This window comes from Gymnoscopelus microlampas (assembly GCF_963454915.1).
Source record: "Gymnoscopelus microlampas genome assembly, chromosome: 3".
NCBI lineage: Eukaryota > Metazoa > Chordata > Actinopteri > Myctophiformes > Myctophidae > Gymnoscopelus > Gymnoscopelus microlampas.
In genome coordinates this window covers 18,873,911-18,885,376 of record NC_139940.1, presented here as the reverse complement: position 1 = coordinate 18,885,376, position 11,466 = coordinate 18,873,911, and the positions used below count along the sequence as shown (strand labels likewise).

The 11,466-nt window shown below is 40.2% G+C and overlaps 1 protein-coding gene across 1 annotated transcript; it reads left to right on the top strand.

The window, feature by feature from the left end:
• Positions 1–1,427: 1,427 nt before the first annotated feature.
• Positions 1,428–7,165, top strand: LOC311041763 (uncharacterized protein; the record flags this gene model as incomplete). Its single annotated transcript, XM_084052250.1, has 10 exons — positions 1,428–1,769; positions 2,559–2,712; positions 2,837–3,035; positions 3,405–3,945; positions 4,063–4,249; positions 4,475–4,735; positions 4,921–5,092; positions 5,192–5,343; positions 6,408–6,587; positions 7,038–7,165. The coding sequence occupies 9 exons, from the start codon at positions 1,428–1,430 to the stop codon at positions 6,566–6,568; spliced, it is 2,169 nt and encodes a 722-aa protein (XP_083908376.1). The 3' UTR covers positions 6,569–6,587; positions 7,038–7,165.
• Positions 7,166–11,466: the final 4,301 nt, after the last annotated feature.

Here is an 11,466-nt window from a genome sequence, read left to right as displayed (position 1 = left end):
CATTGACTTGCATGTTAAATGATGGCTTTTTCCCTTAAAAATAATCGATCATTTCAGGAGCAAGAGCTTCAAAATCTCTTCTAAATCTAGTCAACAAGGCCTGCAGTAGGCTATGCACTGGACAAATGTGCCTGACATTATTTCAATAAACTAAAAACATGGGAAATGTTAAGAGGGAGTAATGGATACACAACGGTCGACTGTCACGACCGTCATGGATGAACTTCAACCTGGTGTTTGCACTTTCTCCATTTATGGCCCGTACATCTACATAAACGTTCATATTTCAAATATAAAGTGCTTACCCCATGGCGACGGATGTTACATGTATACGGACTCTCAAGTACCTGTATCATTCGTATTGTTCAATAAAAAGCATTTTAATGTGATCGGTGGTCATTTTCTCCACATGCTTTCAGCTGAGTGACCCTTTCGGTTGGTAGGTGTATTGCACTTCGATACATTATGAAGAAATGGCCACTGATCGGATTAAAATGCTTTTCATTGAACAATACAGAATATACGGGTACTTTTGAGAGTCCCGTGCGTAATTGTAACATCCGTGGCCATGGGGTAAGCACTTTATATTTGAAATCTGAACGTTTATATAGATGTACGGACCGTAAATGGAGAAAGTGCAAACACCAGGTTGAAGGTGATCCTTGACTGTAACATGAGTTTTCATGTACCACAGGCTACAGACTGCAGCAGACGCAGTTAATAAATAGACGAACTAATTAATGCATTACTTAAACGTGCGGAATCCGAAACAGGCAGCGCTGTGATTCTGAATTTTGTTACGATTACGGTGATTAGTAGCCTATTATTAACACCACCTGGGCGAGTGAGTCGTGTAACTTTCTTGACGACAGAAACACACACGCTGTTAAAGGGGAGGCACCAGGGAGCTTTCCTCTCAAAAGTAATGACGCATATCTCTTAAAGACCCTCTAAGGATGTCCCAAAAAAAAATCGTTTGAAAAAAAATAAATAGAAATAGGCACAGTTAGTAGTTATAAACATGGCTCCCTCTAGTGGCTTTACTTCGGGATTTGGCGATTGTGCAATATCCGTGACGTCACTCATAGGTGACTATAGTTGAGGAAACGCGACCAGCGTTGCCATGTCTACTTATTATAAGCGACTTGTTTTCATTGAACTGGCTGCTTATTTCTCTCGCAGAATCTGGCAACGCAGCAGTGCGCGTCATAGGTCTATTTACTCAGGAAGAAGTTGTTGTTTATCCGTTGGTCATAGAAGAAGGTATTTGTAATATTAGTATTAGTTGGTCGGTAGTAGTTAGTTGTGATAGTAGTATATAGTAGTATAATAGTAGTAGTAGGCCTAGTGTAGTTTTCCCAACAGCTTTTTTAAAAGCTCAACCAAACAGCCTTTTTAAAGGCTAACGAAGCTAGCAAGCTAACAAGATGCCCAGGACTTGCGTTATTGGAGGTTGCAGTAACTCCAACTATGACGGAGTAACTTTGCACTTTTGGCCAAAGTGTGAGAAGCTTGCTCGCAAGTGGGATCGCTTCGCACGGATCAAGAGGGCAGACTGGACCAAGGGGACCCCAGGCGTGTCGACGATATGTGGGATCCATTTTACTCCGGGCGATTACGATGGCTATGGGCAGTGGAAAGCTGGACTAATCGCAAGGCTGAGACTGAGGAAGGACGCAGTTCCCACAGTCAATGTCGGGTTTTCTGGTGCTCCGTCAGCCACAGTTACACAGCGATCAAGAGCGTCTGCCATGATGGAGATAAATCGGGTGAGTGTCTGTGTTGTATGCATTTTTATTGTTTTCATAACCAACATGGGTACATTATGCATTGGCTTGGACACTGGCTACACCCACGACATGACAATTGACAACGTATACAATAAACATAAGTAATTCCTTGAACTGCTGAAGTAAATGGCATACAAATGGGTCCATCATGTAGCCTGTGCTTTGAGAACAAAACGGTTTATTTTGTCTTCTAAATAGCGCGGGTAAATGTTATTTTGCGCGCGCTAATACTGTGAGTGTGAGCCTAGCTCTGGTCCCTGTTCGACCTCTCCTAACAACTCTATTTTGCAGGGGTCTCCAACGTTTTCAGGCCAAGGACCCCCTAGCTGAGAGAGAGAGATGAAGCAGGGACCCCCTCTAGATTGTATAAAATTGTGTTTCAGATTAAACTATTTAGTTTTTTACTTGGTCTGCTCTTTTTTTCCCTCTACACCTCTGTAAAAAAGAAAATAGCAGATCTACAAGCTCACAGTTGTGAGCTTGTAGATCTGCTATTTTTGGCTAAAGTTCTCCTCAGAAAAGGGATGCTAGGGTTCAAGTGGTTAATGTAAAAATAAATAATCATATCACACAAAGATTTGGTGGCCCCCCTGTAGTAACTCTGAGGACCCCCTAGGGGTCCTGGACCCCCTGTTGAAGACCCCTGCTATATTGGATCAACACTGATGTGCACTATGCTGACAGCTTCTACTTGGTATTGTCATCAATAGTGTGACATACCCTTTGCATATTGTTAATGTTTGTATGTTCTATGCTATTTGAATATAGTGCCTGGCACCTACTGTCCCAGAGAGGACAGCTGGCCCTTCATCCACAGTATCTCACACTGAGCCAACACCTGTGACTCCAGAAGCACGATCGTGTGATCACCACCACCAAGGCACACAGTGCACATGGATACCAACTCCACATAAGAGCATTCGTGAGTGATCAAAACGTATTTTTCAGTTGAACTATTTTACATATTCTATCTAATATCATGTAACACGTTGTCATTGTGTGTAAGTCTTCATACAATCTAATACAAAGTACAACTGTACTTTTAGGTTGTCAAACCAGTTCTCCCAAGATGGTTTCCATTGGTGTGCAGTGTGAAATTATGTTGGATGAACCAGAGACAGCGATGGAGTTGTATGAGGAGGAGGAGGAAGAAGAAGAAGAGGAGGAAGCCATTGAAGACATGGATGATGAGGATTATCTCCCAGAAGATGAAGATGAAGAGGATGGGGAGATGACATTGTCTGGGTCAGTGGCCATGTTTAGCATCACATGTATGCACTGTAGACTGTTTTTTTTTCAGCTAACTTTTTTTTATAGTACTACTACACATAGTATTGCAGCTGCTAGTACTAATGCTAATAATACTAATAATAGCATCAATAATATTTATTATGATTAACATTATTGTGAGTGACGTTCAGATGTGCACCACAATTGCCTATAACTCAGTGCAATTTTGCATTATCTTAGGATTTAGGGTAAATAATGTGTATGCTGTGTTGACATTCAATTCATACTTCACAAGTTCTAAATGTCTGTTCAAGTACAATACCATGCTAACCATTTAACCCAGAGCAAGGGGTTCAATCTTGTATGTATGTATTCTTTTTCCAGAGAGCCAGAAACCTCTGACCCAGGTCCTGTGAAGGACAGGAAATATATTGTGTTTCGGTCGCAGCTAATGACCCTGTTCCAACACTGTGTGATGTGTCTTGCCGAAACACCTGGCACAGTCAGAGAATGTGGAACCGCCATCTACGTCACACAAACCTGCAAGTCCTGTGGCCATGTCAAGAAATGGGACAGCCAACCAAAGATTGGGAGTGTTGCTGCCGGGAATTTGCTGCTGTCGGCTGCGATTCTGGCTTCCGGAAGCATGCCAACCAAAGCCCTGCGCATGCTCAACATATTGGGAGTGGCTACCATCCACCGCAACACCTTTTTTAGGCATCAGAAAGCCCATCTTGAGCCTGCCATTCTACAGGTCTGGAAGGACGAGCAAAGTGGCATCATCACGTCGCTCAAGGATATGGGTGAACCACTGGTGTTGACAGCAGATGGGAGGAGTGACAGCCCAGGGCACTGTGCTAAATTTGGCACGGTCAGCATTATTGAGCAGAGGCTCAACAAAGTTCTCCACGTTGAAATTGTACAGGTATGTGATGCATGTCTTTTTTCCATTTCTTAATTGCTCAACTATCTGTTTTACATTCATTTTCTAGGTCAATTAGTGTTTAGTTTTTTTGTCTTTATTTCTTTTTCTTTATTTTAGAGTAATGAGGTGAAGAGCTCGTCTTGGTGTGAGCTTGAGGGTCTGAAGCGGATCAAGACCTTCCTGAGTGGTGCTGAACTGGTAGTGGGAACACTTATCACGGACAGAAATCGGCAAGTTGCAAAATGGATCCGAGAAATCTGGCTTGGAGTCAAACATCGGTTTGACATTTGGCATATTGCAAAAGGTATGACCTAGTGTGCATTAACAGTAATTAAGTTATTGTTTGTAAGTTTGGAATTATTGAAGAAATGCACCTAAACATTTTAATCTGACTAAACTAATTGATAATGATGTCCCTAGACAATCTTTCTTATGGTTATTTTAATTTAGTAACAAACTGTATAATGTCAGAACATTTTGCAGAATTATTTTGATTGTACACTAATACAAATATGTATACTTTGACTAGGCATCAGCAAGAAGATTGTCTTGCTGGCCACTAAGCGAGAGAGCAGAGCTGTAGGGCTGTGGCAAAAATCCATCATAAACCATCTCTACTGGTCTGCTGGATCGAGCACGGAAGAAGACAGGGACATGATTCTTGCAAAATGGCAGGTTGTGCTCTACCATTTGCAAAACCAACACACAGACCTCCCAAATCCACTAATGCCTGCATGTCCCCATGATCCATTAGAAGAGCACGAAAGAACAAAAGAATGGCTGGCACCAAGTAAGTGACCATTTAATTTTGTCTTTAGATATCTATAGGCTTTAGTAACAGTATTTTTGAAATGTATTTTATTCAAAAAATGTTTTAAAATAATGTAACAGCCTCGGGTCTAAATGGGTTAATGCATGCCTGGAATTCAATCTGATGGGGTTTATACTTTTTGTGTTTGAACCCTGCTCCCACAGACTCTGCTAGCTCAGTTGGTCTGGAGAAGATCCTCCATGGGACTTTGATCTCCAAGGATATTTCAAAGCTCTCCACTGACCACCAAACATCTAGTCTGGAGGCCTACCACGCACTGATCCTGCACTTCCTACCGAAGCACACATGCTTCTCCTACACAGGAATGCATGCCAGGTAGGCATTACATTTCACAAATGTTATTGTATCTTTTGATTATATGGGTTGCATTACTATTCAGGGACATGCTCTGTTTTTGTTCTGTACGTCTTCTAGAACATACCTTGCAGCCATGCATTACAATGAAAACAGTGGACGCATGCAGGCAGTGCGTAAAAGAGATGGTATGGTACGGTGGTCAGTCGTCTTTCCAAAGGCAAAGAAGGGAGATTATTCGCTCCGCCCAGTGAAAACCCAACCCTCTTTCGGTGAGTGTCTACACTAGTATTGTGCAGCCTTGGTACAACTAATATATTTTATATATTCTTCTTTCCTCTTCTTTTCCTTTCAGGGGTCGCCACAGCGAATCATCTGCCTCCATCTCACCCTGTCCTCTGCCTCCTCTTCTTTCACACCAACTAACTTCATGTCCTCTTTCACTACATCCATAAATCTCCTCTTTGGTCTTCCTATAGGCCTCCTGCCTGGCAGTTCCAACCTCAGCATCCTTCTACCGATATACTCACTACCCCTCCTCTGTACATGTCCAGACCATCTCAGTCCGGCCTCTTTGGCTTTATCTCCAAATGATCTAACATGGGCTGTCCCTCCAATGTACTAGGTCCTGATCCTATCCATCCTTGTTACTCCCAGAGAGAACCTCAACATTTTAGTCTCTGCTACCTCCAGCTCTGCTTCCTGTCTTTCCCTCAGTGCGACTGTTTCTAAACCATACCATACAACATACAGTTGGTGCCTACTGAGTTTGTAGTTTCTCATGTGACTTTCACTTGTGTGAGCCAACCTAGCTCACGCAATAAATGTAGTTCCAAATACTACCACGAGATGGCGCTTTGGAGTCACCTTTATTTTTTTTTCTAACAGACAGACAGACAGACAGATAGATGTCTTATATTATTATTAATAATAATAATAACTAGCAATAATTAAGTGTGCTTAGAGCGTTTACATTTTGATTGGGTTTTCTGTTCAGCGTCAGGCAGTCAGTCCCTGCTTGCACCTGTTTCTTCACCTCATTTCTACACTCTCCATTGCTCATAGGGCAGAACACTGTCCAATATATAAACAGTATATATATATATATATATATATATATATATATATATATATATATCCACACACATAAAATAACAATTGTGCACATCTCTAGACCCCAACGGGAGGTGCGGGTCAATGCAAGACAAAATTACAAAATAATACAAAAGGTAGCCTTCAAAAGAAGGGGCCGCACACTCTTGAAATGCATGATGACTTATTAATGCAGTATACTGTATTACTGCATCATTAATTGTATCTTCTTTTTTTGTTACAGAATATACCACAAAGGTCATGGAGATGGTATCTTCAAAAGTGTCTGGAGCCAGTGACTGCCAGCAGATGCCTATTGCCCCGCCACCGCTATGCCACAATGCAAAACGCCCAGAGCTGAGCCTTGCAGTTGCGACATATGTGAGTCGCTACAAGAAGGATTAATCGGCAGGACCCACCTATGGTAAGTTTCTACAATATCAATGTTTGCTCACTCTGTTGTTACACAATCAAACCCCCCACCAAATACTTTTTTTCCTGAGCATGTTGTATGTTTAGAATTTTTTTCAATGGGTCGTTGAGCCAGATGATCACGTTGAGGTTGTTGACTTTCATAGTCTTTACCATGACTGTGTGTGTAAATGGGTTAATAAAAACGTGGCAAGTAGCATTTTGCCAAAAGGCAAGAATAGAAAATTCATGATGCTAATTGAATGATTTACTCTTGTACACAAAATCTAGATGTTTATGTCTTGATCTTATGTTCATATAAAATTGTTTAAACAAGCTAAATATGAAGGGGCACAAAGAAGTCATGTACAAATGAAAGCACCTGAAGCCATTATTGGTAGAAACGTGAAGAGGAGTTATTTATTTTTCTTTACATTTGAAACTTTTTGATTTATCATGGCAGTCTGAATCCAGTGTACGGAATCCCCGCTTCATTTGGGAATCTGGATCTGATAGCTTGGACCGAACACGAAGGAATCGGGACTCTGTTGTACCTGCCAAGATATCCCCAGTTCCAAAAAACAAACTGTCTGTAAGCTGTGTAACGGAACTTTCTGTGGAAGAAAAAGTAAAACAGAGTTGATGCCTATTTTGATGTTGTGATTTCTTTCTTTTGGACTTACAGTAATGTTATTGTTGTTATATGTTGTTGTTAGTGTTATTCAGTGCGACTGCCAAAGAAAACAGTAATGTGTTGGTTGCAACTGCTTTTCCACAGTACTGTACACGTGTAGTATATAATGTGCTCCTTGGTGCAGTGGTTCTAATAATCCTTTGGGTCAGGTTTGACCCCTGTAAAAAACGTTTTCATCCACGGCACCCCTGAATTACAGTGTTACTTTATAGAACATTAAATGTATGTCAAAGGATGGTATGTAAACATGTACATTTTTCCCCCTAAGACACAGTATGTGAGACAGAAAAATGTACAGAATATCCTTTCCCATAAGGACAGATTGAAAATAACTTTGTACTTACATTTAATAACAATTTGAACCCCAGCATTTCTATTCTGGGGGGGAACATTCCCCCCAAACATAGCAGATCTACAAACTCACACCGTGTTGTGTTGCTACGCATTGTGAGCTTGAAGATCAGCGACTTTGTGTAGATGAAAAAAGGTATAGAGGGTGTAAGTAGTGAAATTGAACTGATATTGATGAATTACAAATATTATCAATGTGTTCTACCTGTACTTGCACCATGGCACCAACTATGAGAAACCCTGCCTAGTGAAACCAGTACAAAATAATGTATGTTGGAATAGTTGTAAAGTACATAATATGAGCTAATAAAAGAGGTCTGTGGGTATTTGTAGCCACCAAATACTGCCACCAGGTACCAGTATTTATTGGTTTACGTTTTTTTGTTGTTAAACTCATTGATGATTGAAACTCACTCATGCTGGGTAACCAGTCGATCTGCATCGGCTCTATTGTCCTGCCTGTATTGATGGTAGGCTGTTCTCAGCACATGCACATCCAGGCAGACTGTTGAGAAGCCTGGGTGTGCAGTAATGCACACTATTGGGGGACACTCATTGATGGTGCGGAGTGTCTCCCTATAGCCACGGCAGCAGACACACTCATCATGTGTGGGCATCACCACACAATTTCCACAGGTGCACCTACAACATAAATATATTTATACCATTATTTCTTAAAATGTTTATATTAAAACGGTAATGCTACACCAATATATTTATGATCTTGAAATTATGCAGGCGTTGTTTTATTAGTTACAAGTTTTGAAATGTATTAAAAAAAAATTTAAAATAGCCTATCTACAAGCTTAGATTGGCTATTTTCAAATGGTCGAAAGGTATATATAGGACTGATGTGGGTAATGTATGTTTTGTAATAATAATCCAAATCTACAAAGTACCTAGTAACTAAAGTTTTCAAATAATTGGAGTTTTGAATGTAGTGGAGTAAAAGTATAATATTGTGGAGTAGAAGTAAAAGTATTTCAAATTGAAAATACTCATGTGAATTAAAAATGCCTCAAAATGATATTCAAGTACAGTACTTGAGTAAATGTACTTAGTTACTTTACAGCACTGTACCAATTAGTGTTCCCCACTCGCACTGGCCCAGGGGGAAGGGGTGGTGCTGCTCCAGGACCAGGTCCTTGTGGATCAGGTTCAAACCTGAAAGGTTGAAGTGCTGCTGCAATCTCCACCTCTTCATCTTCTACATCCTCTTCATCTTCATTCTCCACAAAATCCTCATCATCGTCATCGTCTTCTTCATCTTCATCTTCGTCTTCATCATCATTCTCCACTAGTTCCTCTTCATCTACTTCTTCATCATCATCCTCCACTAGTTCCTCTTCATCTTCGTCTTCATCACCATTCTCCACTGAGTCCACCAATTCCTCATCTTCATTCTGTAACAATTCCTCTTCATCCTCAAAATCGGGAGATGGGGAGGACTGGAAACTATGGTTGCTCTCGCTGTCAGACATTTTCAATTATAGGTGGGATACGCGTGGGTATACAGGTAAAGTCGCGCAGTTGTGACGCACAGTACACAGCTAAAATATCCAATCTATAAGCTCATAAGTAAAGTCAGCTTGTTGATCTCAATGTGACATATTTGAAGGGTTTAGCTTTTATAGTTTTGTCCACCTTAGTGATTTAGCCAACTTTGTGTAATTAACCCAAGTCTGGAATGACCATAGGCCTACACAGTAGCAATCATAACGTTTATGATTGTAGCTGTAGCCTACCTAGCCCACTATTATGCATAAATAATATAAATCAATATAGGAAAAAGGCGATAATTATGTTTGACAACAATCAGCTGCTTATGTCATCAGCGGGTCAAAAGGGCGTTTATGTGCATGGGCACTGGGCAAGAGACATGTCATTAGCGTTTGTGAAGGATCTTATAACGTTTGAGATTTTATTCCAGTGGGAAAAATGGCATAATTGGATTGTAACTCTATTTGTGTCCAGCGTCCGGGTAAATTGCATTTTTTTCTCTTGACTGATGCAATGTAAATGTGGAGACCCAGCAAAATGTCTATATGGACCAAAATAATATTCTACTATTATTCAGAACTATGGTTGAGAGTGTTGGGCTGTTAACCAATTGATATTCACATTAACAGGAAAATCAACATAACACTACAATGATTGTATGTATATATATGCTGGTCTCTGGTTGGAAAATTAACATTAAAAAGAACCAGGAAGAACCACTTTGTGCATGTTAAAACTAAAGTAATATAATAATTAAATGCTTTGAGGCATAGTGTAAACAAGAATACTTGTTTAACATTTTTATTTATCATCCATGTAACCTAAACAGTGTTTATTTCTCTGCTCGGAATTATTTCATTCATAGTGAAGAGCTATTGTCCAGTGGTTGAAAAAGTACTCAAATATTTCACACGTAAAAGTATCATTAATGTAGAAATACTGTGTACCAGAAGTAAAAGTACTCCTTACGCAGATGTCCCGTTTCATATGTTTTCAAATGTATACATTTTCGAAAAAATAGCCGATCTACAATTAAGCTCACAATTGTAGATAGGCGTTGCATTGTGAGCTTGTAGATTGGGTATTTTCAAATGGCCGAAATGTATATAGGGCTGAAGTGGTTAATGTGTGTTTAGTAATAATAATCGAAATCTACAAAGTAACTAGTGACTAAAGTTGTCCAATAGTTGTAGTGGAGTAAAAGTATAATATTTGTCTCTGAGATGTAGTCGAGTAGAAGTAAAACTAATGCAAATTGGAAATACTACAGTAAAGTGCAGTAGGCTACTTGAGTAAATGTACTTAGTTACTTTATATAACAGCCGTCCACGTCACGTCGTCGCCCCTCGTCCAGCGGGCAGACCAGAGCATAAAGGTATTTCTATCACTAACTCTTAATTCCATTTAAAATAAATAACTAGTCTACCTTTCCACTATTAATCTAATGTAGTGTCATTTTTTGCTACAGCCAGACAGACCACAAAAATCCAGAGGTAAAAACAAAACAAAAAAAAAAAAACTTCCAGAACCAGACCCCGAGTCACCTCTGTGGTTATACCCGCAGATGAGCGCTCATCTTGGGGCATGCTGATCCGCTGTGGCCCGCTGGAACAGCCTGGTTGATCAAGACACGCCCCCAAGACAATATATCTGCGCGACCTCTGTTTCGATATGAATACTGCAAAAACGGCCGGCGGATTATTTAAAAAAAATTGAGAGTGTATAGCAGACATGTCGTTGGTCATGCTAATTAAAAAAGTTTTTTAAAAACTTTATTATAAATAGTGTAAAATAGTGTAAGTAAAACGTCCATTTCCAATGTATTCCAGATGGGTGACGTATTTGAGTCTCATCTCTGACGCGTTGTTTTCGGTCGGCCCTTTCCGAGGTGGTGAGAGGGATTTTCGGAATTTTGGCCACTAGGGGCTTCTTTCTTCTGAAAACTCTCAACACAGACCCTTTCAGTCTATAGTTACATTGGCAAATATTTTCACAACTTTGTCACAATTAAATTGGGACAAAGTAGTGTCCATTATGTTACTCCCACTTTAAGAGAGAGAGAAAGAAAGAGCGAGCGAGAGAGAGAGCTTCCAAAGCCGAGCACAGCGCGTCTCCGCAACACAGACTGGTGTAAAGTCAGTGTTGTGTTCTAGTTTTTTCGGAAGGTATACGCTACGATACGATGCGTACATTTACTCGAGTACTGTACTTAAGTACAATTCACAGTCACTTTTCGCCTCGCTGTATATATACATACTATATTAAAAATACCGGAGTAACGCACCATGTAATAACGGTAACTGAGTTACTGAATTAAAAAAATAATGTGTTAGAGTACTAGTTAGCC